The sequence below is a fragment of the Lonchura striata genome, chromosome 3, assembly GCF_050655825.1.
Source record: "Lonchura striata isolate lonStrDom1 chromosome 3, ASM5065582v1, whole genome shotgun sequence".
Classification (NCBI taxonomy): Eukaryota; Metazoa; Chordata; class Aves; order Passeriformes; family Estrildidae; genus Lonchura; species Lonchura striata.
Genome location: NC_140705.1, coordinates 75,939,262 through 75,965,949, shown reverse-complemented (window position 1 = coordinate 75,965,949; position 26,688 = coordinate 75,939,262). Strand labels below are relative to the sequence as shown.

Below are 26,688 nucleotides of genomic sequence, written 5' to 3'. Positions count from 1 at the left end.
TGCTGGAATTTAGTTAATTTATTCAATGGTGCAGAAAAGAATACAGGACCCATCATCCCCAGGCTGTGCTGAATTTTCAAGGTTGACAGAATTTATATTGCACAAGGAAGTGAATTATGCTTTTCAGAACTGAAGTGAATTTTATGGCTTTCAATATACTTTTGTTTATTTCTTTTATTTAAACTGCCTTAATCCAACTCTTGAAATTACACACACTGATAGAAAGCAACTGCCAAGGCTCACAACTGGCTGTGAGCCATTGCTAGAAAGAACATGAAGGGTGTTTGGTCTGAAGTGGTAATGGCATTCATTCATCTGCTCTTCTGGTGGCCCAGATACAGACCTTAGAGCATCCCATCCCTTAAATATATCACTTAAAACTTCATAATGTCTTGGCACATCTCTGTATAAAAATCAGTAAGTAGCTTTAAAAAGACATTTCTATCATCCCAAAAGTTCAGCAGAAGGGTTTGCCAAAACCCAAGCATGAGGAATCACATACATAGTGTTTTACTGCTACTACTCAGAAGTTTACTACAGAAAATGTAATTATTTAATCTGTAATAAAAAGTACGTGGGTGTGGGTTTTTTTAAGGCAAACACTGTAGTTCAGGTATGTCCCTTTAAATGGGACTTCAGAGTATGTGAGGTTGTTTTAGCCAAGCTTTTACTTTTTCTCAGTCAATTTTTACTCAGTTACTGGCATGTTGTCTCCCTCACTCATTCTGGATAATGTTATCTTCTCCTCAAAATTTTAAGGCTTACCAGCTCCCTCATATTTCTTGCATTTGAAAATGAGGCTGAAAAATGCATGGAATCCATACTATCTACTCTGCTGCAGAGTTTGGTCATTTGTGTCTCATGCCTGTATCTGCTGACTTCTTTTGGCAAGAGTCAGCTTTACCTTTGACTAAGAAACAGGACTGAGGGATTAAAGCAACTGCAGAAAAAATATGCAAACCCAACAATCACTCGTTTGACATACCATAATAATTTCTTCACTGTTAAAATAAATACCTGAGTTGCAAGAGAGGCCAAAGAAACTAACAGCGTTTTGGAATGGAAAGGTAACAGAGCATTAAATGAAAGGTAGAGAAACAGGGACAGTCAAAAATGAGAGTAAATGGTTTCTAACAACCTCAAAATAAGAAATTTGTTTCTAATACAGCATTTCATGATTTCACAGGAACATTATTCTAGCAAACAGATAGTTCCTTGAGCCATAATTGTCTTTCTTTGAAACACAATTTGAGACACACAGATCAATATAGCCCTTTAGGGAAGATATCAAAATTTGGTTCCCTTTAGAAACATCCACCTTTGTGGCATGTTACTCATCATTATGGGGTAGAGATGCACTATTGCCAACATCTGTACTTTTAACTGAAAATCCTGTAGTATTTATTGTTTCATCTATACAAAGATGTTTCTTGGAATTATGTGTTTATGTTACAATCTTGTTTTTATATACAAGTGCAGGCACTCACCAGTGGTAATGCTGAATGATCAAACACAACTAAAAATTAGTAACAACATATTTCTAGAGCCTACCATTCTCCCGTACTAACATGTAAGTTCTAGCATTGGTTGTTCCTCAAGACTGTATAGAGCTACTGCCATGAAAGTAATCAAAGGACAGGTAAGGCTACAAATACAGTTTCCCCAAGATCTTTAAGGCAGAAAAGCCCAAGCTTGGAGAATGTTATTACTTCAGTAAGAAGTTATGTAAAAGTTGTCTTCAGTCCACTGTGATCCCTCAGTGAGGAAAGGTTCAACACCTCAGAGGATATGGTCTCTGTTCTGCACTTCTGGAGAACAATTATGCAAAGCAGTGGCTATTACATCTGGAAATGGACCTCCAGACAGGTCTCAAGAGTTCCTTCTGTTTACAGTACCTCCCTCTCAAGAATTTTTCACCTCATCTCAGAGAGACAATAATCCTTTCAATACAAAGAATTAAGTTCCCTGACTCACTGGTAAAAACCAAAAAGCAGCTAAAATGGCAGACAGTTGCATGTCAAAATGAGAAGACACAGTTCTCTTTTGAACACTAATTCAAACCATAAGCAAGCCAAAAAATCCAGACCACGCTCTAGATCAGATGCTGATCCCATCATGTGGACCACTGTCCTTTAATAGCAAAAGAACTGTGTTTTCCAGCAGAAATCTTCACTGTAGGCCCGTGATATGGACAAGGGCTTGTAATATTACATGAGTTCGGGTTTTGTTGCTGTTTAAAAAGATTCTCAAACTCTTACAGCTTCATTTGCGATCTTGGACCTCTGAAGGATAGTAGGTTGGCAGAGTATCATTGCACACCGACAGCTCCGAAGTTCCAAGCTTCAAGTGAGCCTTCACTGGGTTGGATCCACCCTCCAGCGCCGTGCAGTTTACCAGCTGCAGCTCTTTGGTGAAGCAGAATTCAATCTGGCCAATTGTTTGTGCTTTTTCACGCTAGAAACATGAAGCGTAAGATCAGCCTCGTGGGAAGGAGAAAATAAATTAATTCTTCAGCTACACTGCCCTATCTATAGAATACAGTAGTGATTGTGTACTTACCAGACGACAAATACAAAGAGAAGTACAAAAGGCATCCACTCTGATCAGTTTGTGGTACATACTGTTACTCAGTACCAATCTGGGACTTGTCTAACTGGTAAGCCTCATTATGAAATGCTGTGACACATTGTCCTGGCCCTTACTCATCTGCACAATGATGACCTCTGGCTGAACTCTGTGAATATTGAAGGGCACATGTGACCAGAAAGACACTTTTCCCCAACTCTTCATGGCAGGACAGGAATTGAGGCAAATAAAATTCTCCATACATGAGAAGAGAAACTGAATTTTATAGTAACTTTACATAAAAGAATAGAGAAGCAAGCTGACAGAAGGAGCAGAAATGCCATTTTTTGACTACATGACAGGCTAGGAAAAAAATATTGACTACAAATAAAGCAGGCAGGCATGGAGACCTTTCATATGGCAAAAAGATTACAAGAAATTCCCCCCCAATGCTCAGGTCTAACAAAACATGTAAGAAAAATGGTTTGAAACAATTAAGTAGGACAAAAAGATATGTACAAGATAAAAGAAACTGAGGTGAGGCTTTTTTTGCTTGTTTGGAATTTGTGTTGTAGGGGAGTTTGTTTATTTTGGGTTTTTCTAAGAAATGTAGAACAGAGAATGTGTCTAATCCATTTCAAACCTCAAAGTACCTCCATCATGCACTTCAGGCATGGACAGGTCTAGAACTCTGAAAAAGGCCTATCTTCAAAGAACTGAGATGTAATTTTTCATTTCCATTACCCAATACCTTCAGCTGTTAAATACAGGAGACCCAAGCTGTACATTACTTTCAAGTAATTGGAGCAGTATGCCAAGTGTACTAAAAGCAATGGTAGAACTACATTGAGCAGAGCTAGGAACTGGGGTTTGTGTTAGCCCTGTATTTCTTTAATGTGAAAAGGTGGGTGACTATCCAACCCACATTCAACTAAAATTCCCTTGTTCATTAAAGTAACTTATAAACACATGGTGAAAATATTGTAACCTATAGATTTTTTTCATGTTAAAAAACATATGAGCACAAAAACTTCAGAGCATTACTAAAGCAAGAGTTGAAAACACACTCCAATAGCAACAGTATCTTAGGAGGTTTTCAAAAATTGTTGCCTGCATATGGGCAGTAACTATGCCAAGAGTTCTGTAGTAAACAACCTTGAACAAGCTGAGTTAAGAAGGAACCACTTACAAGAGTGAAAGCTAACCTTGTGGGTTTTGCTTTTTGCTTTATTATTCTATAAAGGCAGAGTAACCTAGCTAAAAAAAAGGAAAGAAAGGGCTCTACAATCTACACATGTAATTGTTCAGAATACTGTTTTGTTCTTTTAAAGGCACTTTTGGTTCAGATATGGTGACCTATACTTTGCAGAATATTGTCTCTGTCTACCACCTTTTCTACTGCATCATGATGCACAGCACAATTACTGGCAAGGAAAAATAAAAAGACATGTCAATTTGAGAACTGATTGATTCAAAAGGAAAGACTACAGTGACCTCTTTAGGTATGGGCTCTCTGGAACAATCTCAGAAATAAGCTTCTGAGCTGCTTTATTTCAGAAGGATTCTGACAGCAGCACCCTCACCAAGGCTGACATTCAGCTCACTCTTGCTGGTTTTAGTAATATGCCATGCAGCAATTAAACTTTAGCAGGCATGGAGGAAAGTGCTCAGCTACAGCAATACCTCTGGTAGGGTGGTCACAGCATTCATGCAAGAGATGAAGGTTTAAATCTTTTAAGACAAAGAAACCTTTAAAACCCAAGTCCAAGAATCAAACAATACCTATATGCAAACAGTTGTATACACAAAGAACATCTAGACCAAAGTTTCACCATAGTGAAGATTTTTCACTCTATTTTTGCTATATTTTTAATAGAAAGTGCTCCTTAAAAAAAGTAAGGTTTTTTTTTGTTTGTTTTTTTCCATTTTTGAAACTTAGGGGAGTTTTTACCTCTTCTGGAGGAAGGCATTGGATCTTTGGTGTTACACCATAAAATCTTGTAAGAGCTTCCTTTATAGCAGTCATCTGAAAAATTAAAAAGCTTATAGAGATTAACAGGTCACAAGGACATCTTCCAACACTGGCTAAACTCTCAAAAACTTTTATAAAAAGCACAACATTAAAGAACCATACAATTTTAAAAAATCATTTGTTCTACAGAAATTAGTTGACTCCTACTTAAAAAAAAGCCCATGCACATGATTTTGTTTTATTAAAGACTGCCTCTTACCTTGTAATATGAACTGCTTGGCTTTATCCCAGCTTTCATGAGACAACTGAAAAAAAGATAAAACATTTTTTCCACGTTTCATGTATGCAAATATACCTTTATAATCATTACTTAAAACAGATCTTAAGAACCCATCAAGCATTACAGTGATGGGAGCAAAGGCAACTTCTCTTTCATTGTTTGCCAGCCTAGGAAAGGCCATTTTCTGAAAAGGCACTTCCCATCTAACCTGGTAGGGTCAGGAAGAACCCTTTCCCACATCTTAACTTGAGGAACTAGGACAGTTCAGTCTTCAGACACAGTTAGGAGAAAGGGAGTTTCAGAGCGCCCTGTTCAGTGCCAGAGTGTCACTGTTTCCTTTCCCCTGCTTTGAGTCATTCCGCTGCGCTCCTGCCATTGGGAGGGCATTCCAGGCACCCTCATATTCAAACACAGAATGGGCTTCCCGTGGTGGGAGACACACAGCACACTGGGAGAGGGATACAGAATGTCAATCAGAATCAATGTTACTGTCAGGGCAGAAACTGTTCCTAATAAATATGTTTTTGAAGAGGAAAAGCTGGTCACATGAGAGAAATGAGATAGTGCGCAAGAACCTGTAGCCTGTGTACCCCTTCCTTTAGGCTCAGTCCTGAGAGGGCTTGCATTTCTAAGCTGGCAAGATTCGGGACCTAACATGTGATGAGTCTGTGATTTCTGTAAGAAGTGGGAATGGTGAGTATCTTGCAGAATTTAATCCATAAATGCTGATAATGCTCAATCCTTCCCTTCCAAGGTCAGTTTTGGCACAACAAAGATTTTGCCCAGCTGACTAAATGACAAGCTGGTTTTCACTGTCATTTTACACTGGATATAAGGAGGCCAGTAAAATACGATGCTCTGTTAATTCTTACAGAAGGCTACTTTTTAATAATTTGATTTGTGGAAATGATTTTTTTCATCACTGGCATTTTTTGTATTTCAAGTAGAAATTATATATAACCAGAACATTTTCAGTCTTTTTTCCTCTTCAGCAAAGAAAAAATTAATTGTACTCATTTTCACAACAAATAATAAGCTTTGAGCAATTAAATTTCAACATGCTTCAGTCTCTATTCTTTTGCAGTGTTGCACGTGCTGATACAGAGTCACATCATCGGTCACTGTGCCATCTGTAAATGTTTTAGTCACACCATCACAGCTACTTAGGCAATTGACTTAGACATCATTAATTTTAATGTTACATATGACATGCTCAAACACTGAAAACCCCTCAGAAAAATCTGCCACAGTTTTAAAGGACATCTTCAAAACCAAGGTGGGAGGGAAAAAAGACTTATTTTCTTTGTGCATATGGAAAATAAATGAGACTCTGTCTAGGAGACTGCTTGGACAGGATACTGGCAGAGCATAAACAGGATGAGCTGGTTTGGGATTTCTCTGGGGTTGTTTTGTTCAATTTTTTAAGGGTATGTTTCTTTGTACAAAACTATTTCCTCTCTCAGAGACTGTCCTATCATGGTCAACGAATCTAAGTCAAGCATCCTCTCAGCCATACCAAGCACTGATCAGGAAAGGACTCTAACCTTCTGGCATTCAACTGCAGCCAGAAGCCATGCATACAGCATTTAGACAAGCCACAAGAGTCTCCTCAAGACTTTGAATCTGGAATGGCCAGTGCTTTGGAACAGTAAGGAGAAATCAGCCCCTAGGACAAAGCAAGAGTGTCACACTGGGTTGTCACAAAGAACAGCAGAGGACAGCCTGCAGCAACTGAACCCTTCATAACCTCCTCTCTTGCTGTTGCCTCAGCCTTTTCCCAGGATGTCCTGCATGATTTTGCCTGCAGCTTGTCCTTTCCCCTCAGCAAAGCACTGTCATAAGAACAAGTGTTTGGGGCTCAGCATGACTCAGACGTTTGGGGGGTTTTGTCACTTGATTTAGAACTTTACAGGTACCATAGCTTTTGGTACCAAGATACAGCCTGTAAAGCTACTCAAGAATTTAGTGGCTCATGCTGTCTAGAAGGATGCTGCTAAGAATGATGCTGGCTTGTATGACTGAAGTGACCAGAGACTGCTTCTCAGGGAAACAACTCTTCCTCTGAACTATAGTACTAAAAATAATTCATGCTAATTCTCATTTCCTCTCTACTGTGAGATTTTTAGACTTGCATTTGAGGCTAGATCTGAAACCTTTAGGAACTGCTTGAAATAAAAGCCAGATCATTGAGCTCATTTACATACCCATTGAGATCAACATGCTGGTAGAGTTCTATGGCTTTACTGAAGTATTTTTTCTGAGAATTAAGGGCCTCAAGTGTGGCTGCACAAGTGCCATGTTTTTCCCACTCATGTTTCCTACAGGAGAAAAGCAAAATGCAAATTTTAGAACACAATACTGGCAGATACATGTGCTGTACAAGCTAGCCACTGTACTTAAATAAAGTACCCGAAAGGCTACAGTTGTGGAGTAGGACACTGCATTCAAATTTATCACACGGGTAAAAGGTCAACCCAAGCAGGATCACTCCAACCATTTCAATTACATATATAAATATATATCATGCTTTTATTATACAACGCCCTCTCAGTATATTCACACAAAGATCTTTGGAGGTCAAAATGCAAATAAATTGCCTAGAAAATTACTATCTATACGCTTTTTGTAAGTTTTAGTGGAACCTGTTGTGTTAAACACACTTTTGAACTACTAAATTATTTTCTGAACTCAAAGGATTAAGCCTTATTTTGGGTGAAACAGTGTAATTGCACAAGCTGCTAAAACTTTAGCATCAGCTTTTATGCTGGTCTGTGGCAAAATTTTCACAGGTCTCCTCTCAAGTCTTGCTTCTAGTCTAGTATCCATTTTCCTAAGAGCAAGGAACAAAGTGCAAAAGAAATTCTTACAGTATACAGCAGACAAACTCAAACATGACAAAAATTGGAGAAAAGACAAATGTTTCTATCAGTTCTAAACTCCATAGAAAGACTAAGAAGTATAATCTTTCATGACACTGCCTGTGGATGCCTTTTAAAAATTATTCTCAAATGTTCACAATCCACATGTACTATATAGGTATGAGTTCAGCAGATGTACACAAGGATTATCTAATCACAAACTCCTGCCATCATCACAGCATCCTGTGACTTTCCGATGCCTTATGTACACCATAAAAAAGCAGAGAAGAAGGACAATATTATTCACTTGAAAGCCTACCTTGGAATTGTCCATTCATATTAAAAACTTCAGAGATTTCTTAAGGAATTAAAACACCTTAAAAGAAATTATGTTTGGATTTGGAGAAATTGTGCACTACTTCAGAATAGAAAATGAATAAAGCAACTGTGGTGTCAGGAGATTTGCAGCAGATGCTTTACAGTAAGGTTTTCACTGTATCTTCCCAAGTCTAGCCTCGTAGAGAGTTCTCATCCTGGCTATAACATTTAGCACAACTGCATGTCAAATAAATTGTTTACTGCCTGGAAGAGTCTGGCTTCCATGGGCAAAGCTCTCCAAAAGGGATTTAAATTACTAATGAGAAGACATCACTGTTTTAAAGTAAACAGAAGGTCTTTCAGGGCAAGAGATATAGTTAGGTTGGATCAGAAACAGGTAATAGTGAGATGCAAAGGGCTACTAAAAAAGCCAGCAGCAAACTGGAGGGAAGACTTTGCATGTAAGATGACAATTTTAGTTCAAAGAACGTACATATGCATGTCTGTAAAACTAATGGTGATGTGCCTGTCTTTTTAAGGCTTTCAGTAGTACTTATATTTAAGTGTTCTGCTCTTTCTGAAAAGAAGGCAGAAATAGCGGGCCAAAGATTTGTTGGCATTCAAGAAGCCTATTATTGCTGCCATGGAACTGCTATTGGAGTGGCTTGGTGCAGTCTCTACAGACAGTGCCTGTGCACCATCATCTGCAGCAAGCCAAGAATGCACCAGGCCCAAGTCTTTTAACCAGTCCTCTGAGCTTCCAGAATGGACAGAGACTTTAGTCTCCACAAAATCTTTACCAAGGGTTTAAGATGATACGTCACTTTATTTTGCAGCAGAGCCATGTTAAAAGAAAAAAAAAAAAAGATACAATAACAGCTGCAGGTGTTCATGAAGGCCTCTATCCTTCTGTATCTCTTACACCCCTGAGCTTGGTGGTAGCACAGAGCTGCTCTCAGTAACCTCACTGAACAGAGAAGTGGCTACCATAACACAGCACATTCTGTTTTTCTATTTTCTTTTCTATGAGGAAGCCCAAAAGGAAAGCTCTCTCAAGACCAGCAACACAGTGAAACTAGCTATAGAAAGAGATCTGGGAAGCTGCTCTTGCAGCTAGCTGTGATATCCCAGGAGGGCTACTGCTACTCAGATTTAATGTGTCAACAGCAGCTGTTTCTCCTCCCTGGGGACAAAGGGAGAAAACATTCTCTCACTAAGTTTCACTTCTCTAAAACTTCTGCTATAGCCCTCTCTTCAATAGCTGTATTTTATAAGAGAACAGATCTATACTGCAAATGAGACTGGCAAGACAGTGCTTCAGTGACCTCCTGGACACTTCCTCTCATGCACCTGAAGAACTACTAAGACAGATTTTTATAAAATAATACCCAAAATGTTTTTTAGGGTTTTTTTTTACTCACCAGAACTGGGTGCGATTCAGAGATGAATGAAGCACATCAGGCCAGTAGTGTCTCATGTCTGACATAAGATCCTATAAACACCATAATTAATAAATCCACCTACAGCATTGAAAAGCTACTTCTTATACAATCTACATATATTGATACATTTTTTTACAACTGAAGCCTCATCTTTCAGTGTCCATGACTGAAACATTTAGTTGAAGAAATATAAAAGGTCTTTTCCCCCCATATTCTGAAAATGCTGTTGTTGGAGGTTAACAGGTACACCTACCTAAATATCTGAACATACTAAAACTGAAACTCTGCCTCAAAGCAACACTTTCCTTCAACTGTCCCTGCAGAAGTTCAATCATTCAGTGTTTCACATTTGTCACCTCAAGTCTCTTATCCCTGTCTATAACACATCAATGAATTTTGGTGAATTAAATATGCTGGGGTTTTTTTTAAGTAGAAAAAGAACAAAAAAGGACCAATGGCCTAGGAGAAAACACACAGAATAGAGTATTCTGAACTTTTACTTTCTTTGTTTGGATTTTGCAGTAGAAAATGTGAAGGGAGAATACCGACTGACGGAATCTTTTTCTTTTCACAGGTGCTTTTCGTCACTGCAGATCCATTACCTATGTGGTGGTGGACCTCTAATTTTATTAAGGAGGATGTAACTGAATGAGCCAAACTGTATGTTCACAAAATGAAGTAGTTACAGCTGCTAATGATCACAAGGATGGCAACTTCAAATAGTACCAGAAGCACTAAAAGAATTTCTGGAGTCCTTAAAAAACCACACCCTTCAGTAAACATTAAGAGTGATATTATAAACTGCAGATTTTGCATATAGGATGTGCAAAAGTAATTGCACTTAGCTCTGCCTAGTATGTCTGTTTTTGTTTTAAATACCTTGATCTCGGTGACATTGAAATGCCATGTCCTATTACAGTCTTCAGCTCTGTCAGGCCTAGGGAAGCAAAATAAAATTGAAGAAAGATGTCTTCTAACTCACTACTGGTAAATAACATATCATTGACCTGAATTTTAAATATGCACAATTATAGCTGGAGATTTTACTTAAAAATGCAAGTAAACTATAAGAACCTACATTGGTTCGGAAATAAAACCTTCAAGACACTAATTATGGCCAAAAGATTTCTCATGAAGATTCAGAAGACAGCCAAAAGATTTTGTTATGATTTCTTTGTTTGGCCCCTTCGGTCCTTTCATTTTACGTAAAAGTCATTTGGGTGTGCCAATGACTTGGAAGGGTCTTGCACGTGATGTCACTAATGGCAATGACCTCCTAAATTGTTGCCCCATCTGATGTTTCTGCAAGTATCACCAAGACACTCTCAGGGAATCAATACATAATGTTGTTTCCTTTTCCAGGACACATAACTTTAACTTGTATTTGTCCAGAAAATTTTTGAATTGCTGCCATTGGCATCAATTCCAGTGAGTTGATTCCTTTGAAGCAAATTACTTTTTCCCATACTTTTGCAGTATTTGTGCAGAGATAAGATACATAAAGCCACAAGCAGTCATGAGATAATAACAAATTCTTTTTACTCAGAGAGAAAAAAAATAGGAAGGGAAACAATAGTTCCCTTAGTTGTTGAGACTATTTCTGATCTTATGAGAGGTTTGCAAATAAAATGCTTATGCAGCCAGAGGATTTCAGCAAGTCATGAGATACAGAAGTGTATTTCAGTTTTATGTCAAACCATAGGGTTTTAATTTTGTTTCGATCATAAAGACAGATTCAGATCTTAAAAAAAAAAACAAACACAAAAACCAACAAAAAAAAACCCACAAAAAACCAACAAAACACACACCAAGAAAAAAAAAAAAAAACAAACAACAACCAAACAAAACCCCACCCAACAGAACCAAATCACTAAACATTCTGGTACAAAATTTAATTTTTCCTTTCCAGGCTGAAATAAAATCACTCTATGATCATACCACAATCCATGGATTGTCCAGTACTTTGGTGGGTCATGACAATCATTAGCATCCATCTGTAGGAAACAAAATCACAGGGTATTTGCTGCATGTATCCAGGAGTAAAGGTTTAAAGGCAAAAGTAAAATGTCATTCAGTGATGGCCTGAGGTTCTGCTGTGGTATGCCAACTTGCCAAATCAGGAACTGGTGAACTCCAGTTACTTAAAGCTGTCATGGATTATGACACTTAGGGACCCACTGGCATTAGAATTTTGAAGCAGATCAGTGAAATCTGACCAGACAGCATAAAGAGACGACAAAATGACAGGTTCTGAGGTAACAGAAAGTAGCCTGATCCATGCTAAATGAACAGAGCTTTATCTGTGTTTATAGTATTCCAGGTGGCAGCTCTCTGTATTTTTCTCATTACCACATCTTTTCAAGTAGTGCAGAGCCATTAAAATGAACTATAACACTGGACAAGCACAAAACTCTCTTCAAGCCTTCAGGACTAGTTTTATCATTGTATGAAAAACAAAAAATACAAACAAGCAATTAAATACATTGCTTATTCCAAGAAAAACAGATTTATGCTTTAAAGATTTTGACTCGAGGGACAAGGGAATGGAGAAAAAAAGGAAGACTAAACACCTTCCTACAAAAACCAGAAAAATAGAGCCTCCAATAAAAACTGTTGATAATACAGGAGAAATAGCCTACACTTTAATTACTGTTTAGAGCAGAGACATATGCCTGAAAAGAACAGACTTAAAAAAAATCCATGTCACACATCACAGAATACCATTACTGTATTTTCCCTGATTATTCTTCTTAGGAATTACAGCCCTTTCAAGTAAACACTTTTTGCCATTAACTAACAACCTCCCCAGACATTCTTTTCCCATAATAATAGCTTTCCTTTTTTGCTCTGCATTCTGTCATAATTATGCCAAAATGCCTTTTATGTGATGCCAGAGCAAGAGCAGAGTGTAGAGAAGAGCAGAGACAGGCCTGTAATCTCACTAATTGCTTTCCACATGCCACGGGCCAGTGGCAGCAAATCTGCAAGTTCTGCAAGACTTTCTTGTTCTGTGTCCATTTCCTTCTTCTCCTCTCTTGCTACCAACAATATAAGCAATTACACCCAGCAACAGCTTTTTTTTCCTGAAAGGAGTATTTTGAACAAACAGACACTGCAAATGCCTAAACAATATTGCTCTGTCATGACACAAGCTCTGTGGATCTGGAGGGGTTTGGGTATCTAGCCCAAAGTATAGCAAATTAATAGTCAACATCTTGCTCAACTGAGGTGACAATAAAAACAGTGCAATTGTGCTCTTTATTCAGTCTTTAACTGCAGTTCTCAAACATACTAATGGAACAGCCAGAGCATTTCAGATTTGAAATCATGGCACTAACCTTCCTAGCAGTTTCTTCTGTTTCCTCAGACTCTTGGTGTTACCCTGTGTGCTGGCAGAACTGGGAGGTCAATGCAACCTACAACACATTAGTTCACACTCTGCATGCTTTGGCTAGGTTAATTCAATCTCCTTTTCCATTCTAGCCTTAGTATCTTTCTAATGTTCATTTTAAATCAGTATCATAAAAAATGCAAATGCTGCTCTGCAAAGCTGGGTACCTCTGCTTGCTGGTGCAAAACCACTCCTTGTCAGCCTTCCCATTTATCACAGACTGACTGCTGGAGGATTAATTCAATCTCAGGCAACCATTGACTTGAAACAGACGTACAAATACTTAGTTTCAAGTGAGCACTAGACCCCAGAAAGCCCTATATACCTAGATTCATTTGAAAAAGATGAAAAAGAAGCACTGTTTTATCCTGTTTTAAAGCAATCTGATAACCAAACCAACCCAAATGAACCATAAATGACATATAAAACTGAGCAAAGTTCTGGTGAGGCTGCAGAGCACTCACCATGCTGAGAGGGAACACTGTAGCAGAAAGATTAGCCTATTTGCAAGTCATTGCACAAATAGCACGTGCCAGAAGCATGGAAGCTTTTATCATCTCTGAAACACCAAAAAGTGAAACACCACTGATATGTCCCAGAAGTGTCACCTGTTGAGCTGCCCAAGTTACAAATCCCTTGGTACAGCAGTTGGTAAAGGCGAGAGTACTGCTACTAGATCACATACAGATACACCAGAAATAAAAAATCAGCTTCTGGGAAATGAAATATTTAATCCTCCCTTCCAACCACCTTGCTTCAGTAGGCCATCTCTTTAATTAAAATAAATTATAAGTTATTTTGTAATGAAACATGGCAACTGCAAAGAAAAATCCTTGCTTTTCAAACTGTGGAGAGAGCTCGCCTCTTCAACTTCTTCCCCTCAAACAGTGTACAATTACTCCCTTTCCTTCTTTAGTCACTTTAATTCTTTTTGTATTATGCGATTACTTCTATCTTTACCAAAAAAAAGAAGAAAAACGTGTATTTCTATTCTTCATTTAAGACTCAGCTATAAAATTATTGCCAAAGTCTAAACTTAGGATTTTTTTTTATCTCGTATTGAAAATTAAAAATTAAAAAAAAAGTCATCTGTTGCTTAACACAACATTCAAACTTGAATTCAGGCTGTTCTGTTCATTACTCTATTCTATTGTCCTTTTTTTGACTCCTTCCTTTAATGAGCACATATGTGAAGTCAAAGGCAGATGACAGCAGGTACCCTTTCCTTATTGTCCTTCCCATCACTAACAGAGAAGGAACTGAATAACTTACAAACTTGCACTGGATTTTCCACATTTCACACACAAAAAACCCAACAACACAGAAAATTTTATCTTTTTGCAATCTCTAGGATGCAAAAGCTGAAATAATAGTTCCCTTTTAAGTTCTGGAATAACAGGTTTTCACAACTCCATAAAAAGGGAGTAGGAAAGTCCTTCTTCTTGCCCTTGAGTTGCTCTTAAGTCACATTTGTTACTGAAAAATGTGGCATGAATTAGCCACTGGCACCATTTTTTAAGAGAATATGAAATTCACAATCACTTGAGGTCTGTGAATCTAGTTTAGATATCTTTGCATAAGACATAACCACCGTAGGTCAATTATATGGTACTGGAATTTCTAATCACTTGACAAGGAAGAAAATCTCTCTTCTACCTTCACCCTTTTCACTGTAATAGTCAGTAATTAGGTCCTGGGTTATAACTGCTTCCATGATATCACTATTTTAATGGGTTAGTTTGGAAGATATGATTACAAAACACTTTCCAACTTAATTGTATTAAAAAGCATCAGCTGAACACTTACTTGTTAAAGCCCAGGAACAGCTAGGAGAGATGTATTCTCGAATTTCTGGCATGCTGATGTGCGCCCTCTAACTTTTAAAGAAGTCCTTTTAGGCCTTCAAAAGCCTAAAAAACTTTTCAAGCACAGATTTGCAAAACAGGTAGGAGTTAAGATGCAGCTCATCTACACACTGCAAGAACATGCTGTGTATGAAAGAGCCTATAATCAGATTCCTTTATACAGGAGGCATAAACTAAGAAGTACTTTCAGAAAAAAAGTATCTCACTGTTTTTTGCCATAAATTATATAAATTACTTCTGCTGTTTCTTTCACAGCTTTTTCCTTTCAACATCATGTCAAGAGTTTTAAACTGAATAATAACATTAAAAATATTTACACTCTGAAAAATACCAGTTCTCATAGATAAATAAACCAAACACACAGAAGAATCTACCTACTTAAAAATACTTAAATTAATTCCTCAATTAAGGCACTCCCCTTATGTAAAACAAGAAAGCTGTTATAGGAGTACAGTTGAGATCTTGTCTGTTCATATGACTCAATGATGGGAAACTAGGAAAAAAAGTAACTTAATATGATTTTAATATCCCTTTTTCTGTACTTCTTTGAATGTGTCTCTCTACCTCTTACTACAGAATATCATAAGAAATACATGAAGTGCAAAGATGCCTACATTTTCTGATGCTCAATATCTTCAATTATTCACTACAACTTCACTAGAAGGTTGTGAAAATTATTTGTCAATTTATCAAGTGCACTACCCTGGAATTTAGAGAAGTAATCAGCATAAATACACAATGGGAAAACTGGTTGGTAGAAGTTTATTTTTTTTATTTCGTGTCATTTAATTTTTCTTTTTTTATTTTTTCCCAGTTGTTCTCATCTTATTCATGCAAGCAAGGGTTTACACTGCTACTGAATCTGAACACTGACTTGTGCTAGGCACTAAGAACTCTTCAACACCAACATTTCTGCTTAGTGATGTCTAATCAACAGAAAATCAGACACAAATTGCATCAAATCTTTTCTTATTTCCACTCAAAAACAGGCAAACAAAAAACAGCACGGTGGTCTTGATCATTGGTCTCAGTCACACACATCTGACTTTTGTTACTGATATTGCTCTCCACATTCATTTGGCTGAACCTGAAGCTAATGTATTATACACAAGGTTCTTTAACCTTGTGTCAGTAAATCTGTTAACATTTTTAACTTAACTGTATGGGAAGAGACCTTTGAATACTTCCAGTATAGGAAAAATGTTCGACTTATCAGATTGTAGTAGATACTTAATAGCAACAGTATACCTCTTAGCTGTGCTTTGACAGATGTATGTTGGAAGGTTGGGTTCATTTTGAGTTCACACCCCCCAAATGCAGCAAAAAATGCAGAAATACTCAGAGACACCTGCCACAACACCTTTACAGCTCTCTTTCCTGACTGAATCAGTATTTTATGATGTCACAGAAATATTGGAGTCAACATTACAATGCTAAAAAACTAATTGTGCAGTAGGTAGTTAAAATACTGAACTGCCATCAGTCAAACAAGGCAAGCAAGTCTTCCTATAGAGTCTGATCAAAGTCTAGGATTGAGTATAACTAATAAGATGTGACAAATTCTGTAACAAGCTTGGTATACAGTATACCCTACACTGACAACTCTATCTGTAACACACCACAATCTTTCCTGTTATGGCTGCCCTGCATTGCAGGGGAAGTAGCAGAAGTTCCATCACGATCAGGAAAAGCCTTTAAAAAGGCATAACCCTGATTAAATACTTAATAGACTTTATTCAATCTGTTCACACATTTATAATCCAATGCTACCTTTTTTAGGATAAGATAGAAACACAAAAACCTCACCTTACATACAGTCACTGGCCAATGATGAGCAAAATACAGCTTTTTCCAGGCATGAGGATGGATGCCACTGTCGAGAGACAGACAAATTTATTTTTCTTCAAGTCTTTTAAAAAGAGGAACACCTTCAGGTACACTCCAAACTAGTGATTCAAAGAGAAACAACATATAAGGAAACATGCTAATATCCCCATTGTTAAGCAAATTCTCCTTCTGGCATCCTAGCTCCATATGCTTTCCATATTTATGTATCTCTTAAGTATGCAGAGGGAAAAAAAAACCCTCCAAAATTTGTTCAAGAAGTGTTGTATCCTTTCTATAGAGGCCTTTTTCAACAGTTTGGAGCAGACCTATTCTGGTTAAGTAAATGTAAATGAAAAACCTCTTGCATCAGACACTACAGCAGATATATTTAGTTATTAAGCAACCAGACAAAGTAATTAAAGAGAACAACAAATGGGAAAAAATAAACAGAATTGCAAATTATTTAAACTGACAACATTACATGCAGAACTGTCAAAATAAATCGTTATTCTCTGGAAGCTAACAGCCACTTGTCAGTCATTAGTTCTTGCTAGAGGATATATTCTCAAAAGAAAAAAGGAAAAAAAAAATTAATGAAAGACCAAGCTAATTCTTCTCAACCTGAGGACAGCCTAGGGATGCTTCCATGCTATATTACACTTCAGATTTTTCCTCTAGTTTTTCTACTTTGCAATGGTCACATTTTCTCTTAAGCATTCACATGTATCCACGGTTTTCTATATAATTTAGGAGAATAGCTCTGGAACTTACCAGGCATAGCCACAATGAAAACTATTAACACTTTTATAGGGGTCTTTACTGTTGCTGTAGAAACCTGAATAGAGAAATTGCCCTATATTGCAGAGCAGTTAATTTACTTGGTTTTAAAGGACCCTTGCTTAGAAACGATCTTTCATTAGACTTTTCATTAGACCTTTATCTGTATTTGAAATAGCAGCTCAACTTCTGCAATGTCAGTCATGCTGAAAAGAGTTCTCCTAGAGCACACTTTTTAGCTAAGGATAGATCAGAAAACAGTACTGATTTAAAAGAGCAAGTTAAGCTCAGAGCTGGAATTCAAGAAAAGCCATTTTCAATACCTATACAGCTTCAGAGATATCCCCTCCTTCTCTGGACCTGAGTTATCCTGCTCTGTACAGCACAGGAATGTAGCTCTAGAGCTGACTCTGCCAAAATGGCCAAGCCAGAGCCTAAATCCTGGGGACTGAAAAAACATCAGCAGTGTCTAAACTACCCACTAAGTGCAATGTAGGCACTGAAAGATGTTCAGCACTGAACTGAGCCCCCCCTAACCATTCTCTTGCCAAAGCACTAGAAGGAAGCAGGAAAGTATATTTCCTCATATAATGGAATAGAAATTTCAGCTTTGACCACAGAAGGGTGTGACTTGCGTGTGGTTTCTTCCATGGTCCATTGGTATCGAAGCTCAGATTTTTCCAAGGGACAACAACCACCAAAAGGTGGTGCAGCTATCTGATACAGCCTCAGTTGGGATGTCATATGAAAAATAATGTTACATTTTCAGAACTGATGAAACAGCAAAGAGAAAAAAAGATAAATAAAAAACTAAATGATGCAAAAGTTAGTGCAATTCACACCACAGGGATGGCTCCAGATATTTTGATATGTGTCAAAATAATTTTCAGTTTTTGTCATTACTACATCACAACTCTAAATGAGTCATCTATAGCAAGATTAGGAAAGTTTTAAGTGCATCAAATAGTATTTAAGTTTCCCCTCTTTCTTCATACTGACACATGTAAAGGTTTCCTCAGGTACAATCCTTGCTTCTCCAGTTAATGTAAATGCCTTACTATAAATCACCTAAGTGTAGAATAGTACCTAATAACAAATTTACATTAAAAGTTAAACTATTCTGACCTACACTTAAGAAATGAGTTGTCAGATGTTTCATTTTAAAGCTCAACTTACCTTTGAGAAAAAGTATCTGAAGTACTCCAACAGCATAGTGCCATGGAAAAACAACCCAGAATCCAATAGTACTGTTTTGCAGGTTTCATTTTGTCATCCAAAGAGCTGTAAAAAGGTGTTGAAAGAAGAAATCTGTTACCAATCCAGCACACTTAAATGTTAAAATGCAAAAACAAAAAACCCCTACTATGTCAGAAATAGCAGGTAATAGTAACTCTAGATTAGATTTATAACTATGGGTAAAATGGGGATGTTTTTCAGGGCTGTGCTTGATTCCCCAGCTTGTATGGTAATTTTCATAAACGAATGCCATCAAGGATGAGATCACCATTTCCTGTTTTTCTTTACTTGAACATGGTTGCAACAGAGCCACCATTCAATCAAGAGAAATATGTACATTTTCCACACAGCTTTTATTTTCTATACTTTATGGAATTGAAGACACTACTTGTAGTCAGCTCAAATTCCCAAAGTGATTAATTTGAATTTATTACTGAATATTCAGGTTAGATTGGCCGATATTAGAAATTCACAGGAAGCCAAGTATGATGTCCAAAGATTAAATTCTGTCTAAGTGACAGTTGACTGCTAAACTAATATTTTTCTAAAATGCTGCTAAAACCATATGAGTTTCTGTTCTTGTTATAAACCTGTGATAGCTTCTATGAAACCAAGAGCAATTTGCCTAATACTTCATGGACCTTAGAAGTCATGGGATAAAAAAAAAATAAAATTAACCTTTACAAACAGAAGGACTTTCACTTGGCACAGGTCAAAAATCCCAACTGTCTCCCAAATCCACCAGTCATTTCACATGCTACCTTCTAGAACAGGACGTACATGCACATATTCACATGCAAGTTATGAAAGCCTCACCAAATCTACTTCCCAACTTTCTCAAAATGACAACCCTACACAAGACACTGTGTGTAACCTAGGTGACCTTTATCCCTCTACACAAGTTGTATTCTTTTTTTTCTATGAAGGTTTTTTTTTAATTCATGCTCACCACAGTCAAGTAAAGCTTGTTTTGACACCAGTGAAGACATGGCTGATTCTGCCATTCCATTGAGAAAACTCAGTGTAATTGATATTAACAGTTCATTATAAAGAAGAGCCCATTTTCCCACAGTTGTTATGTGGCTCTGGACCCAGCTTGCAGAAGCCCATAGTTCTGCAAACGCCATGCCAGAGCTGAAGTACAAAGGAGGAAGCCTCCCCACTTGCAAAATGTCTGGGAATTTCAAAACTCATGAGGGGTTTGGGCAACAGCAGTAACCGTTAACCAGCTAAATTTATCACAAAGTTTTGCTAAATTGTGAGGAAGCTTAACACCTTTAAGACATTCTTCTATTTCATACATTAATGCCTCTCTAATGTAATGGACACATTATCAAGGTACTTGGCCTAACAGAAGATATAATAAGATAAATAGTAGTTCCCAACTGTTAACTTCCCAATCTAGTTTCTTAAAAACACCAGAAGGAATTTCACTCACCAGGTAAAATAGAAAAAAGTAATAATTATTTTAAAAATAAATTGGAGAGTGCTAATAGAAAAGCAAACAATAAGGTAGAACTAGTCTTTAGCAAAAGCTAGCCAAAGCAAGACATATATGCTGTATTAAAGAAATTGATACAGTCATACAGTGTATTAAAAGTCACAAATAAATAATTAAGTCTTGGATAGCCAATTTCCCCAGCAGTTCTGCACCTTAAGTGATCTCCAGTCTCATCATTTGAGCAACAGGAATTAGTGATGATGTGAGATTCTGCTTTACAGACCTGCTTAATGGTTTCATTTTCTATTATTTTGAACTGAAAACCAACCAAGCAAGACTACTTTTCTGCATAAAAAACTATCAAGACAAAGCACTGAGAGACGTAAGGAGTGTAAGATTCATGTAAAATTCTGCCCTACCTACAAAGAGCATCTAGTACCACTTAAAAGATAGTAATGTCACACATCACCAAAAAAAAGCTGCACTCTACAAAGGTGTGAAAGAAACACCTTAAGGAAGTCAATTATGAAGAAAAATAACCCAGCAAGCATTATAGCATTTCCTTTGATGTAAGTTGGTAGGCAGAAAGAGGCTTTTTTTTTAGTGACTAAGTTGCAAAAAAAGCATAAAAGCAATTGTATCCCTTCTCACTGGACTCATGCTTGTTCAAGTGATGACTAGGAACAGAGAACAGGGCTTCAAAAAATGCTGCTATCAGAGCAGCAGAAGGTGCTGATTTATTCTATATATTGTTCTGAACCCTGGAAGCAGAACATATAGCAACAAAGCAAGTTTAAAAGCCCCCAGTCTGTAACTTTCACTTTTTTCCCCCCGATAAACAATACATAAACTCTAAGGATTTAGCTCAGAAGACAACCTTGCAGCTACCACAACACTATCGAAACAGACTTCTTTATTCAAGGTGACCTTTCATTTATCTGTGACATGGATGGTGACAAGTGAAAAGTGCATCAATCTCACCTTAAAGGCATCTGAATGATGTGCATTTGAGGAAATACATGCATCCATATGAGCTGTATTAACAATTAAGATGCATAGATCACATACATTTTTAATAAAAATTGCTTCTGTTTACTAAAAATTACACTAGATTACTAATTTAATTAACAGAAGAACAGATTTAACAAATCTTACACCAACTCTCCTCTAATAAGAAACAGTGATTTCTTATTATGAAAGTTACATAAAAACTCAGAAAGTTCCAAAAGATTCATAACATTGAAAACTGAAAACTTCAAAATAAAACCTGCACACATACGTAAAATTATTACTTGACACTAGGCGATCAACATTATTTTCATTATGGATAAAATTCTAAAGTGCAATAACAGCTTTGGGATTACTCTTGATAGGAATGCAAAACACGTGTTTCTGTGTGTGTTTTAGTAACCCAGTCAGGGCAAGGTCACTTTCAGTTATGTTAGCATGGTTCCATGCTGTTTTCAAAATTATCTGCCCAGGCTTATCAAACACTAGAGAGAACTCTTAATAAACACTGAAGAAACCCTCCTTTAACACATTCACTATAGTTTGAATTCTAATATACCATCTAGAGCAAAGTGCTGATGTAGCACATGCTTCTTTTGGACTCTAGCTATTGGTCACCTCTTATTTTACTTGCTTATTTTCTTTCTGTTTTGCTTTTAACAATTAGCTTTACTAGCAAACCTCTCCTTAATATAAAATCTCCTGCTCTACAGTTTAGTTCAGCGTGTAAAATCAGAAGAGAAGATGCTGCAGAAGAGCATTCAAGCATCAGCAGGAGATGCCCATGATTATGACATAGCATGCACGCATGCTAAATGCCGGCAACAATGTCCAGAGATAAGATTTAGGACTGTTAGCCTGGCATCTAAAGCCACAAAAATGAATACCCAGAGCTTTGGTAGCATCCATAACAAGTCAGCATGCCATGTGTGGCATCTGCCACAACGAGTTAGACAAACCAAGTCACAACACTGTAAGGCAGAAGCACTAATTTAATTTATAACAACGTTCTTAGCTCCGGCAACTTTCACCTCCACTGTCCACTCCCAGCTAACCATGCATCCCAAGCCCAAGTGCTGGTCCGAGTAACTGCAGAAGGCTCTTCGAAGCCTTTTCAGAGGCAATACTCACGCCCACCGCCACGGCAGGATTTCAGCACTGCCCCTCTCACGGCCTTCAGTGCGGCGGCTGAGCGGTGTCGGGGTGAGGCTGGAGGTAGCAGGGGCTGCGCTCAGCCCCGCCGGCTTCCTGGAGAAGCAGAAGAGAAAACTGATAACTTGTAACTTGTAACAACTGTAACTTGTAACTGATAGCATGTAACTTGTGCCGCCGAGCACGGCACCCAACACACGGCTCTGCTCCGGCACCGATGTCACCGCGACAGCAGAAAGCTTTACTCAGATAAACCATCACCACAGAGGCGTCTGCACAAACTGTAAAGAATGCAAATCTCCTAAGCACCGGAAGCGAGAGGCCTCCAGGCGACAGGAGGATGCCAGACCTGATGTAAAGTGTAAAAAAAACCCTAAACAACTATTAAGAGTTTTCCCGCCTCTGGGAAATGCCACTTGTTTGGCTGACTTACGGATTTAAAGCATAGGAAGTGAAAGCAAACACAATCTGAGTCCTAGGCCTGCAAATCCCACGTTTGCAGTTGGCGCAGCTGAGGATCCCAGGGGCAGAGAGCCACTCTCCCACAGAAAAGCCTACTCAGAAACACCGCGGGCGGGCCGAGCCGCAGCTCCCTCCTGCCCGGCTGCCACCGCGGGAGCGCAGCCCCACGGCTGCGGGGGCAGGGGGCGGGAAGAGGCAGCCGAGGCAAGCCGGAGCAAGGACACACTCTCAATTCCGACCTCCGCTGCCTCGGGTTCAGACCTCACCGCGCCGCGCACCCCCGGGCCCGCGTTACCTTCCTGCGCTGCCCCGGCGCTGCCCTGCCCGGCACCGCCCTCTCGCAGCTCTGCGCACGGCCCCGCCCCGGAGCGCGGGGCGGCACCGCCGCTCCCCGCGGCCCGCCCGCGCTGGCGGCGGCCCCGCGGTGTCCCCGGAGCCGCCCCGGAGCCTCCCCGCGGCCAGCCGGGTACCGCGGGAGCGGGGCACTGTGAGCGCGGGCAAGAAAGGAGCGGTGCGCTGCGGAGCAAGTGATTTGTGTGGGTGGTTGGCTCGTCCTGCTGCTTTGGTTGGTTCTTGTTTAGCATAGTAAAGGTGTTAGTTTCATACTGAGCTTTTGCGCGGCACAGAGGTCTTCGAGAGTGCGATGGGGACTCTAAATCGGACACTACTGACTAATGCCAGCCCAGGAGCTGACACAGGCGTCTGTGGCGTGCTTCTCCAGATAGAGAAGTTTGAAGTGGTAACAACTCGTGTTTGGAAGCAGTAGGAAGTTCCTGAGGAAGGAGCCCCAAGGGATGAGTCAGAACTTGGTTCAATATTTTCTCAGCGGTACGTTAAACTATGAAACATATTCTAACCCTTCTTTCTCTGCCGATGCATGGGTCATAAATACAAAGTGTGATTTTTAATTACTATCATGTAGTTTTGAACTACAAAGGGTATGTTACAACCATCCTACAATAATGTACTTAAGAAATATGTGGGCAGATCTGCTTCCACAAGCAAAATAACATTTGTTTTAAACAGATTAATTACAGTCTTTGTAATAAGGTCTTTGTTCAACATCTCAGTTCCATAAACTGGTAAAAAAATTAATTATGTTTTCATATTTACATGGTAGGAAGGAGGATGAGGCAAAACTAATCTCTTTACCTACCTTTCTGTGGAAAAGAGAAAATACGTTGGATGGAATGAGTGATGCATGGGTGACTAAGAGGTACCAAAAGCTTCAGAAATTTTCTCGAAGAATGAAAAATAGTGAAAGTCTCCAGATCCTGGTAAGCAGTGCGGCTCTTCCTGCTGCTGAGGACACCAGGGCACAAGTTTGATGTGGATGCAGCTGGGGTCTGGAACACATCCTCCGATGTTAAGATTTTTTGCAGTCAGCCATCCTGTGGCCCTGAGCACAAACTCCAGCCCTTTTCCCTGGGAAAGAAAACTCACCAGTCCAGGTCCCTGATGTCAGGTAGGGCCCCATTGGGACTGTCAGAGCAGCACAAGTTTGAGGTGGGGTCAGCTGGGGTCTGGGACACATCCTTCGATGTTTGGATTTTTTGCAGTCAGGCACCTGATAAAGGCCAGGGTGCTCTGAGCACAAACTCCAGCTCTTTTCACTGGGAAAGAAAACTCACCAGTCCAGGTCCCTGATGTCAGGTAGGGCCCCCTTGGGACTGTCAGGGCTCCGTGTGGCACTAAAGTCTTTGTCACTGCCTATTAAATCAGAACATAAGCACACCGAGTTGTTTTATTAGACTGAATCTATCTTTGTAGATTAGGGGTGAAAACACTGGGCTGCAGTGCACACACTTTTGCTAATTTGCTAATCTTGTTTGAGTTGCAACAGGGATTTGCTCTCTGACTGTGCCAAATTACCACTTTGCACTTTGTGCAAACTAATCTTGTTTACAAGTTTCCCATTAGGGTGATTACAAAGTGAGTCCAAAGCTACTCAGAAATAGTGTAGGCTTTAATATGTCCTATGGACAAAGAAGCCAAAATTTTATGTTACAATATCATAAAATAGTGTATGTTATTAAAAAAAATGTTTTTGTGAAATATGCAAAGATAGACAATGGACAGCTACACTGGATAACTATCTCCTTAAGACTTTCATATTTGTCTGTCTACTATGATCTTTTGTTTCTCTTTTGTCTTTTATCTCCTGATGGCTGCCTATTAGCACTCATGATGCTTTTAAAAAAATGAGGAAATGTCAGAATATTTGAGAAGTTTCCTTTGAATTTCATGAAAATTATGTTCTCCTCAAAAAATTCTGAACAAATGTGGTAGTACCCTCAATTTCTATGTTTATATGCTGAAATATGTAGCCTGAAAAAAACCCAACCCAAAATTAGTTGAAACACTTCAAAGAATACATTTTTCCAGCTTTCAGCAGTTTACATAAGGATTTAAGAATCAAGACAGAGACTTTCAGATTTTTTTCTCCATAACACAGTGTTGTTTTGCTTTGATTATTCCCATTGCGCAAATAGAAAAAACAAATCCAGCTAGACTTTATTCCTAAAAGTGTGGTAAATAAACATTTACAATACTCTGAGCAGATACACACATTTTGGAATATATGTATATTCTCATGTCCTAATTTTAAATCAATAGACTTAGTCCATGGATTATTTTAAAGCTTGAATTTTATTTAAATTGTGTTAATAGCCTGTAGCTATGTGTTTCTATGATTTCCACAGAGTTGACTTGAGAATTACATAAATTCAAAACTGAAACATTTCCTTCAAATGTGAAACAGTTTGGGGCAGTGCATTGCAGAAGGACACTGGACTGTGCTTTGCTTCCCTCAAGGTGATGGATATTTAGCTATATAGTAGTCTGCTGTTTTGCAGAGCTCAAAAAACATCTGTAGAATGGATTCAAAATATTCTACGTGTATTTGAAAGCTGGCAGGCACAGTTTATGAAATGCTAAATGAATCTTACAAATTATAAACTATCTTCTAAGTCTACTGATTTGTCTTCCTCTGCTCTATCTTTTCTTCATGAATTATTTTATCAAGTGGGTTTTGTCTTTCCATTAAGTTTAGAGATCTAGTGAACAAATAAAAATAACTGTATCACCAGACATTATCTTTCTCTCTCTACTATTTATTTCTGACATGGTTTTGAAAAATTAAATTGAAGGAATTGTTAAGTGCTTAAGTACAGTGTTGTGGGTTTAACACAATTTTATTCTGAAGTGAAAGACTCTTCAATTCAAAATACAATACTATATTGTTTGGGCAGCTGTGGGAATGGGCATAGGACTCCAGCAGTACCTCCCATGTGTCCAGCAGAAATGGGGTGGAGTGGTGGACACCTGTCCTCACAGGCTTGGCCAAGTCTGTAGAGCATCCCTGAACAGTCGGTGAACGTGTTTTAAAACCAGCCTCCCGCAGAGCCCTGCTTCGCCCGGGAGCTGTACGTGCTCCCTTGGAGCATTCCTTACTTACTTTCCCGATTATTTGTCATATATTGGACTTCTCTTCAATAAAAATTATAAGCACTTCAGCATGGAAAAAAAATTGCCACATGTAGTTGTGCAGAGAAAGCATTACAATTTACAAAGCTTTTTGTTTTAAGGAGCAACAACGAACATGGTTATTACGAAACGAGGGCTCCAGAAGCCCCCCTTGGCGCCGTTGAGCGCCAGGTGCCCTTGCGGGCAGCAGGGCAGGCGGGTGAGCCCTTGCCCGGAGCCCACGGCTGCCGTCAGGAGCCGCTGGAGCGAGCGTGGCCACGGAACGGGGCTGGGCTGTTCACCCTGCAGCCCGAGCACAGAGCGGCTGCAGCTGCCCGGCGTCGGAGCTGTCCTAGCGCTTCTTGAACTTTGACCGGCTCGGTGTGTGACCACTTCCCCGGGGAGCCCTGGGGGACCTGCTCCAGTGCCCAACCACTCTCTCGAGGAAAACATTTTCCTAGTATCTAACCTAAACCGCCCGCGACTCAGCTTCATGCCATTCCTTCGGGTCCCGTCACTGATCACCAAGAGATGGATGCGTGCCCTTCTGCTTCTCCTTGCGAGGAAGTTGCAGACTGTGTTGAGATCTCCCCTCAGTCTCCTCCAGGCTGAACAGACCCAATGAGCTC

The 26,688-nt window shown here is 39.0% G+C and overlaps 1 protein-coding gene across 7 annotated transcripts; it reads right to left on the bottom strand.

Moving 5' to 3' along the window:
- Positions 1-22,916, bottom strand: RNASET2 (ribonuclease T2). 7 transcript variants are annotated; one of them, XM_085576824.1, is made up of 12 exons: positions 22,566-22,916; positions 22,112-22,228; positions 20,954-21,006; positions 18,472-18,576; positions 16,498-16,564; positions 11,374-11,429; positions 10,315-10,372; positions 9,415-9,485; positions 7,022-7,135; positions 4,797-4,842; positions 4,517-4,591; positions 1-2,454 (listed from the first exon to the last, which is right to left on the bottom strand). In XM_085576824.1, exons 3-12 carry the CDS (start codon positions 20,995-20,997, stop codon positions 2,263-2,265), a joined length of 828 nt encoding a protein of 275 aa, XP_085432950.1. In that variant the 5' UTR covers positions 20,998-21,006; positions 22,112-22,228; positions 22,566-22,916; the 3' UTR covers positions 1-2,262. The 7 variants fall into 7 exon arrangements, with proteins under 7 accessions (XP_085432950.1, XP_085432951.1, XP_085432953.1 ...); XM_085576825.1 differs by having other exon boundaries at positions 22,890-22,916; XM_085576827.1 differs by lacking the exon at positions 20,954-21,006 and having other exon boundaries at positions 22,012-22,228.
- Positions 22,917-26,688: the final 3,772 nt, after the last annotated feature.